The following is a 9,198-nucleotide window of genomic DNA, read 5'->3' as shown; positions in this document are numbered from 1 at the left end:
TGGTAGGAATAAGTCATTTTTTTTTAATGTCCAACGTTTCTCTGCGAAAACAGGGGAACAGCTGTTTCCGTCCCGACGGCGGGACAGAAGGCATCTGATAATGAACACACAAGCCAACAAATACAATCTCTCATCCTCGCTCCACCTTTTTTCTGCCTCTCTTTCCCCTTTGTTTTCCTTTTACAAAAACACATGACAACCCTTTAGACTCACATCTGTCTTTTGTTGCATGAGCCCTTATTGGCTCCAGCCAAATTATCCCGGATGTTCCTTTGTTCTAGGACCATTACTTCTAGGTGGATAACCAATGTCAAAGCAGACAAATGACCAGTTTTGTGCAGGTTTAATATGAGGCAAAGCTGCAATAGTTAAACCCACATTCATCACAAGTAAATTGGCCCTTTAAAGATAGAGACAAATACACCTTTAATTGACTGCAGTCTGTTGGTTTTAGCAGATTCTTCCAGGTCCTCTTTTTTTTTTTTTTACCCTGCTTTAGAATTTAATTTGCCGTTTACATCTAAACTTTTATTTGAACAAATTTCCCTTTTTTCTCCCATCCATCTGGGAATTTGTGGCCTCATAATTAACAGGAAATAAAAGTTACATGTGTAACATACGGGAATATTTTTGGATAAAAAAAAAAAACACATTCTTCATTAAAAATAAACCTTTCATTTTTAAAGAAAATGGCAAAATAAATCATTCACACAATGTTAATAAATTATCATTAAATAAAATAGATCTCATGTCAGCATAATCTGAGGAAAAAAGATCAACTGGAGAGGAAAAGTCCTGTTATTTTAGGTGTACTGTTTCTTTAACTAATTGACAGGTGGCACTCTCCCCTTGAAGAAACATTTTTTGGCAATAATGCTGACAGGAACTGGTTAGTTGTCATTTTCCGGGTAGACGGGGCTGACAGAGCTGCAGTTAGAGCTGGAAGATATGCGCTTGTCTGTGATGCGTGTCTTTATTTCCACTGTCTGCCTCTCCCTCCTCTTTTCTGCTTTCCTGTCTATTTCTGTCTCCGTGATGAGTGGCGTCCACGCCTTCGTCCCTGCGGCTACGTGTTTTACAACAGTCGTGGTTTCTGACCCAGTTTATCCTCTTACCCATCGTGTTCTGCTTTGTAACTTTTGCTGTCTTATCTGTCCGCTGTGTTGGATTTTAGCCCACTTGCGTTTTAATGTACCTCTATATTTTACAGGTGGCAAGTATTTTGTTTTTCTTGGTTATTCAGACAGTCTTCAGCCAAATTGTATTGCATTCACAAAGAGACCTCTATTTTCCTTAATTGTCCTGAAGATGTGTTTTTGCCTTAAATAGATGGCTCAGATTTGAAAGGTTATTAGCAGTTACTATCTTAATTGAGGTTGATAATAATGTATGTCTTTATTTAAAGTGAAGGTAGTGATCATTAACACTGAAAGTATAATTGAAGCCATGCACCGCCAGTAATCTTCCTGTGTAAAACGTACCAAGGGTGCAACACCTAAAGTGTTTCAGGTCACATTAACCATCTGACAAAAATATAATTTTAAAAGGCTATTTTACTGATTTTTACACTGCTTTGCTATTTTATTCATTAGCTACTTCCTCTGATAGGAAACAACTTGCATGTTCCACTTCAGTATGTGTTTGGCACACAGGAGTATCATCGGCGGTGCGCCACCTCCTACCCCCATTTCCTCTGAAAAGCATCATTGCTTCCAGCTGAAATATCCAACAAATGTAAACGTGACTAAAGTTTAGTGATCCATTAATTAACGCTGACTGTTAAGTTGAGCCTTCAGGACCAACTCACCTGGACTCATACTAACCAACTGAAGACACCGAGAGAGTTAAATGGGATAGGAACGGCTTAAAACCTTTCGACGGATCCTCACTGCATAAAATCCCGAACTAGATCCCTTCGCTTTTGCCAGCATCTGTGATACAGAATCAGCAGCAGATTCGAATGCCTACATCTAACACAAAAAAAAAGCCGCACACAGACGCTTTTAGTGCTGACAGCGATGACATCTCATCTTCCCTTTTGTTAGCTAATACACGGCAGCAGAAGCTTTGACTGATCGCAAATAATGCCTCATCTCCAATAATCCTCCAAATGGTTGGAAAAGACAATCTGTTTGTACGTGTCTTTGGAGGAAATGCTTTATCTCAGCTCATGATGAACATTTTTAAGCCTGATTATATTTGAAAAAAAAAAAAAGTGCCTAATGTCAGCAACATTTTTCTTTAAGGACAGCGTGGTGGTGAAAAGTTGCTAAAGATGTGAGCTGCTAAATTCAGGTAGACACCACGCTGCATACAAGCTTCAGGTTTGCTTTCATGTCTTCAATAAATATTTGAGCACACTGGGATTCAACAACATTGTTCTTCTCGTCTTTGTTCCTCTGTCATTCGCAATCAAAGTCAATTTGCACAGTACACAGTGAGATAAAATGCCAAACAGCGGTTAGTATTGTAGTGTAGAAATAAGGCCTCAGTAACACAAAAGAAAAAAGAAAAGAAAAATCATTTTGGTTGTTTTTGTTGTGGCATAATACATGTAAAAAAAAAAAAAAAAAAAATCATAGCTATAACAAAAGTGGATTACTTCCACAGCCGTCTCACCCTGTGGAAGGCATTTTCATTGCTGAGAGAAGGGTAAAAACAGTGTTTCATACTGATTCATGTTCCTTTGGCTTAGATTTGCACGAGAGCCTTCTGCATGAGGAGCTTTTTACAAATGAGTTTCCTGGTTGTTGCTGCTGGAGAGATTCGGCTGCTCCTGTGGCGCACCCCCTCTAGGCAGGTTGAGTCATGATGCATCAAAGTGTAAAGGATACCTTGAGGGGTTCTTAAAAAGTGGTTGTTACACGATCCGGCCTCACGGAGAGATTGCAGACGGCGAGGTCGACTTTCGCCCGCCAGCTTTTTAAAACGCCGGTGATGTGTGCCTGTTACATCAGTGGACTGATAGGGTCTGGTTCAGACAGCACCAGGTGCAACACAGAAAGATGACAGGGTCACAATTATATACATCAGATCACAAAACTGCACGACCTCCCCATTACAGCGGACACCTGTGACTGAGCTTTAATGGTTAAACAACCAGCTTTGAATCTAATGTGTTGTTAGCTATCTTTTTTTTTTTTTTTTTTTTTTGCACAATCATCTTGCTCCATCATCTCGCCTCTCCTATAATAATCCCTACCTCTGTTTACATTCGCTTCCCGATACTTTGATATTATCCCTTCATCCACGGCTGTCCATAATCTCATCAGATACTCCGTTACCAGACCCCTGTCGCTTTACTTGAAGTTCAAAGGTTTGAGGAAAACATTCTGAGGAAAATGTATTTCTGGGAAGAAATTTGGGGATTTTTTTTTTCTCTTTTTTTTTTCTCTTTACTTTGTAGAGGAAAGTTCTTCCCTCAGCAACACGCAAAACAGCACTCGCTTCAACCTCATTCACAACCTCACATGGACACGACTGCGTAAAAAAAAAAAAAGAAACATCACAAGATATTTTTTCACCTTCAATGAAAAAGATAAAAAATGTATAAAAAGACTATTTACAGACACTTTTTCTCCCTCTGTTTTGACTTATCGCATTTAGATCAGGTTTGTTTAACATCTGAGGAGATTTTTCAATTTGCTAATTTCCTTTTTGTCTAACCGTTCTTAGGTAGTAGAATAGGTTGATTCATTGTCCATAGATCCATAGATTGTGACCGATGGGACTTAAAAAAGGTAATAAACGCAAAACATCCCACTCTCCAGTTTCCTCTTTTGTCAGAGTCGTTTTTGTCTGTAAATTTTCTTTGTCGATCTTCCTGTTTTTGGATCCTCTGACTTGTCCCAGCATTGTTGCAAGGCTTTAATAGACGTGGAGGCCGTCATCAAGACTGTCCCTCGCTTCTGTGGGCTCTAGGGTGAAGGAAAAAGAGAAGGGACACCAGTTAGTTTATATGGCAAAGCACCTAATCTAAATTCTTTAAAAGAAAATGATAAATACTAACTTATAAAGCTATTTTTTTGGTTTAAGCAAGGTTTTTGTGTACTACATTTAGCATGTACTTTAGTGGCAACAAAAATAAACACAGGAAGCTGCTGCTATGTTGTGAGCCAGTTTAAAACAGAGAATTTAATTCAGATTATTAATGTGTTTCTGGGAATTAATTCAGGCAGAATTATCTGAGAAGTACCCCAAATGACTCCTAGAAGGTTGCAAGGGGCTTTACACTTTCTGAAAAGACGCACCGCCTTCGTTTATCATTTTGTTTACTCTACACAGCATCCCACAGTGCAACACAAATCTGGCTATGGGAAGGCCTTTGGCTCCAGCTTGCAGCATATATCTGATAGCTGTGCCAGATCAAGGTAAGATCACATTATAAACAAACTAGAGTCCATCTGGAATCGTACCGAGACCACCTCCTAAGCAGTCTTGGTATCGTTGTTTTGGTCCTCACCATTGTGTGATTGCTGTGCTCACAAATACACAAACAAACCACACCAAGGAGGGAAATGAACCAGCTTGCTACAGACGTTGTGCTAATAGTCATTCAGACTTAAACTAACAGCTACTTATGCTTTGTTAGAGTTGCCCTGGATGTTGGTATTTGAAACTGGGAGTCCCACCTGAGTTGAGAGCATTCTGGTTGCAAGTCAGAAAACTGCAGAATTTGCTTTGGTGCTGAGTATTATTAGTAAAGAAGTCAATGATATATTCAGAGCTTGGTCCAGCAGACTTCACTGGTTGTTTTCAGTGTTGCCAGATCATGAGAGCGAAACGAGCGACCAGCTCTGGGATGCAGACAGAAAATTGTCTACGTCATCCGTAACTGTTTGTACAGTTATGGACAACGTAGAATAGACGAGCAGGTCTCTTTGTAGCTCTTGCTGACAGTCGCTTATTTGGGCCCTAAAATAAGCGACTTAACGGTCAAAAAGAAGCCCAAAAAAAAAAAACACAACTTGTGACTCATGAAACTTACAAGCAACTTCAGAAAAGAACAAGCCCAAAGTCGCTGATAATAAGCAGACTTGGCAACACTGGTTGTTCTTAGTATTTGTCTGAATACAAACAAGCTAAAAGCTATTAATTGAAAAATAAAAAAAAATAAAAAAAAAAAATATTTCAGCATAATGAAAAGTAAAATTAGAGCAAACATGGAACTCAGTGTTAGCCGAGAAAGATGCACGCAGACCAACTTACTCCGAGTCGGGAGAGACTTCCGATATGCTGTGAGAAGTGGTAGACTGGGGTGGGGAAGGGGAGGGTCCATGGGCGGAGCCATTAGGGCCAGGGTTAGAGGCGGTAGGAGGAGTCAGGACAGAGGAATTAAAGGATGCCAGGATGGAGGACAAAATGTCCAGCTGTTCACTGGACGGCTGTCGAACCAGAGGGTTTGGACTTGAACCTGCTAGCTGGGGTACAGTCTGACCAGGGTACCTACATGAAGGTGCAGAGTCCAGGCGTCCTCTGACATGAGATGGAGGAGGTAGTTGTTCTTGCTGTGGCTCCTCTGAGATCGGGGGAGGAGGAGAGGCAGACAGAGGCTGGTCGGGGTGCGAGGGCTGGCGGGGCGGTAGACTGCGAAGCCACTCCCGACAAGGCTGAGCTTGAGCTCCCACCCCGTTGGCCTCCAACTGCTCCCTCGACCTACTACTTATCAGAGCCCCTGCGAGGTGCTCCCGCGATGAGGCCTGTCGCCGAGTTAATGAGTTCAACTGAGACCTGGACCCGCTGAGGTATCCTTCCATCCCGGCTCCGACAGCTCCCCCATTTCCACTCAAATCCTCCCTCGAAGCGTGGAAGCTGGTGGCGTGATGGTTGTCCAGTCTGTCCCTGGATCCTGACAAATTTTCCCTAGATGATGAGACTCGCTGGTGATCCAAGCCCCCGAGCCCCGCTCCTAGTCCCAACCCTAGTTCTCTCCTCCTGGGCAGGAGATCCAGGTTATCCCTGGAACCCCGGGAGTCCAGACGCTCCCTTGATCCCCCAACCGTCTGTCTTCCAAGGGGATCCCTGGACAGCTGCCTCCTGGCAAGTGAGTCCAGGTGCTCCCTTGAGGAGTAGCGGGAAGCTGGCTGGGAGAGAGAACCAGAACCTCCAGTGGCACCGGCGGTAGCAGAGTACATGCGACCGTAGGAAGCCGCTGGAACCCCTCGGTGTCCGAGTGTAGAGGTGCGGTACCAGTTGAGCTCACTCGGCACCCGGCCCATGGAGGAAAGACCCTGGAGGGCTGGTTGACAACCAAGGCGGTTCTTCAGGATACCTGGAAAAGAAAGTAGGAAGCTGAGAGTGAACAATAAAGTCATAAGCTGAGAAGATGGGTACGTAAGAGAGGTAAACATTAAGGAGATTTAAAAGAGTAGTGAGATTGTAGGTTCATGTGGAAAATAGTGAAAGAGAGTAGGAATAGGAAGAAGTTAAAATGATAAAAAAGGAGCATACAACGGTGATACTTTTAACATTTTAAGTCTGCCTCCAGTCACTGTTAAAATGGCATGAATCATAAAACCACCTCGCCTTTGGGTGTGAGAAAAGAAACTCCTTGAAGCAGACATGTAAATGAGTCGTTCCTATGCAAAAAGTAAGGTTCCCTATGATTAAGCATTAAAGTTTTCAGTTTGTATGTCTACAGAGATTTTTTTTTTTTTTGCGGGGAGAATACGATGAAGATGTTAATATATGTATGAAAATCAAGCCAGATGCAGATTGCGCATATTAATCTTTCAGTGATGCAAATCAGATGCAAGAGACTCAAAATTATCTTGCATCTGATTAAATTATACGAGAGAGTCGTACTAGAAAAAAAAAAAGTCGTTTTATGTCTCTCTCACCCTTGCGGTGCCTGTGTGGCTGGGTGAGGCCATTCTCATCCCCGCTGGTGAGCGCCGCATCCAGCTGGTTGTTGTTGGCAGCATCCTTGTTGTAATCCCCCCCCAGGGGGCGCTCTGAGCCCCACTTCTGCAGGGTGTCACATTCATCCAAAGCAGGCCAGTAGGACAGAAGGTCATTGCCGTCCAAATCTGTTGTATGCAAATAGAAAAGACTTTGTTTTAGATTTACAAATACATTTATCAGGGTTAATCAATTTAAGGTGACTTTTTTTTTTTTTTATTCATATCCTTAAAGGAGCAATAAGCGATTTTTCACCACCAGGTGGAGGTTGGGCAATGGCTGTACACCAAAACAAGATGTGTATCAAACCCCGCTATCGCCGCTCCGGCACTCTTTTCCCTTTCTCACCCATCGGCTCGTATGAGCCTATTTGTAAGGGCAATCATAGATGAAAACCTGCTGCGAAAGACCTGCAATTGGGGCAGAGGTTTCCTTCCAGCAGTGCAAGTACCCTAAACATACAACCAGAGCTACAGTGGAATGGTCTGGAGATTTAATTGCAATTAAAGGCATCTATACAGAGCACTGACTAAGTGGGGTACTCAATTCAAATACATGCCACCTTAAAAACATTCTAAAAATCATGTATCATTTCCCTTACGATTTCGGTTAAATGGAAAGTCAATCAGAGAAGACAGTGTCTGGTTGAGTAGAAAATCAGCGTTCAAAAAGATTCTGCATCAATACGTTTGCACGACAAAACAAGTTGTTACATTTGATTCTTTGTTTGTGTTATTAATGCAAGTCTCTGCTCACAAAATAAAGTTAAAGGGACTCGATTTGTTGTGGTCATTTTTATTTAATGGTCACAAAAGATTTGCGCGTCCTTAGACATTTTCCCCATCATTGTCTAAATCTGCACTGATGGAAGGTTAACTGCGGCTCAGCTGACATGTTCCAGCATATTATGGTCCTTCAGGGGTCAAAGCTTTCGTCATAGACAATGGAATCGCTTCAGATTGTGACCTTTCAGTAGAAAAGCCAGCTGTCTCTGCGCTGCTCTTTGATTTGACTGCGGCGACACATTGATTGGACCCTGCTGGCCATCTGTATATTGCCCTATCTGCTATTCAACAGGCAACTGGATTCTGGTTTTAACCTGAACAGCTCCACTAATCCAAACAGCTTATTAGGCTAAAAACTGATCGCCTATATAGATTTATTGATTTGAACATGTCTGGCCTTTAACAAGAATGGTTTAAGCATGACATTTAGATGACCAATTTTCAATTGCATAGACAATGGTGTAAGTTAATGAGCATCAGAAAGAGAAAGATAGTCAATATAGACAACTGGCACTGACATGTTCCTGGTTTTAGGTGTTTGATGTGGTACATGTCTTCAACACATGACTTTTAGCTCTATTAGTCAACTAGCAAAGAGAATTAACAATACCGTAAGGTTAGTTGAACGTTTTCAGTATCAATGCAGCGCAGCTGCATTGATACTGAGTTACACACATGTACTCTATTTAAGTTTGTGGTTTTAATGTGACATCAATGTGCCAGGAGATTAATGCTTTCTACTTTTAACCATATCAAAAAGCTTGCAGTAAGGATGATTTCCTGTTACTTCTTTTATGAGTTCTTTATCAACCGTTATGATCAAATCCCATTTTTCATAAGCGTGATCTCTCGGTGGCATTAAATAGATTAGAAACAGGAAAGTCGCTTGTCTACCTTTCGTGCCGTTGTTGGTGGGTTCGGTGAGCAGGCGCTCGCCGTGATTGGAGCGTTTGAATCGCCTCTGGATGCGCCCCCGGAGACGCACGTTGTCGTCGCTCTCAGAGGAAGGGATGGAGAGACTTCGCTCTTCATCCATGGAGAGGTCTGAGTCGGAATCTGAATCCCCACCTGAACGCAGCCGGGTTGAAAAAAAAAATCAACAAGAGAAAAGCAAGAAACTTTCTCCTCCATGGATGCACTGATAGTGATTTATCTTTGTTAATGTCTCCGACGTGGCTTTGTGATAAAGAGGCAGGAAAAAGCATAGATGTAGAGATAATTAGCCCTTTTTAAATGAAATGTGCTGGCTTAAAAACTCTGAGCCAGTGTTGTTAAACTCCAGCCGTCAGAGGTCCTCTGGACGTGTCCCTGCATCGCCACACCCTAATTAAACGAACAGCCCGTTTGCAGGCCTCTGCAGGACTTCATGACACACTGACGAGGCTGTTTACCCACTAAACCAGGTGTGTTGTAGCAGCGGGGCATCTAAAATGTGCCAGAACACTTCTCTGAGGACTGGAATCAGGCACCGCTGATGTAAACCCATCCCTGTTAGCGTGTGTGTCTGCGCCCT

The 9,198-nt window shown here is 42.4% G+C and overlaps 1 protein-coding gene across 3 annotated transcripts in view; it reads right to left on the bottom strand.

Moving 5' to 3' along the window:
* Nucleotides 1–9,198, bottom strand: part of celsr3 (cadherin, EGF LAG seven-pass G-type receptor 3) — a 144,742-nt gene continuing 135,544 nt past the window's right edge. For 2 of the 3 annotated variants that reach the window (XM_036135205.1, XM_036135209.1), the window contains 4 exons: nucleotides 8,580–8,753; nucleotides 6,840–7,028; nucleotides 5,209–6,271; nucleotides 1–3,917 (listed from right to left, as the gene is read on the bottom strand). In XM_036135205.1, the coding sequence (XP_035991098.1) occupies nucleotides 3,890–3,917; nucleotides 5,209–6,271; nucleotides 6,840–7,028; nucleotides 8,580–8,753 (1,454 nt within the window). In that variant the 3' untranslated portion in view covers nucleotides 1–3,889. The remainder of the gene's footprint in view (nucleotides 3,918–5,208; nucleotides 6,272–6,839; nucleotides 7,029–8,579; nucleotides 8,754–9,198) is intronic. The other variant, XM_036135213.1, reaches the window with a different exon arrangement.

Source organism: Fundulus heteroclitus, chromosome 1 (genome assembly GCF_011125445.2).
Source record: "Fundulus heteroclitus isolate FHET01 chromosome 1, MU-UCD_Fhet_4.1, whole genome shotgun sequence".
Classification (NCBI taxonomy): Eukaryota; Metazoa; Chordata; class Actinopteri; order Cyprinodontiformes; family Fundulidae; genus Fundulus; species Fundulus heteroclitus.
Note: the sequence above shows the minus strand (reverse complement) of the source record. Positions and strands in the feature narration are given on the sequence as shown.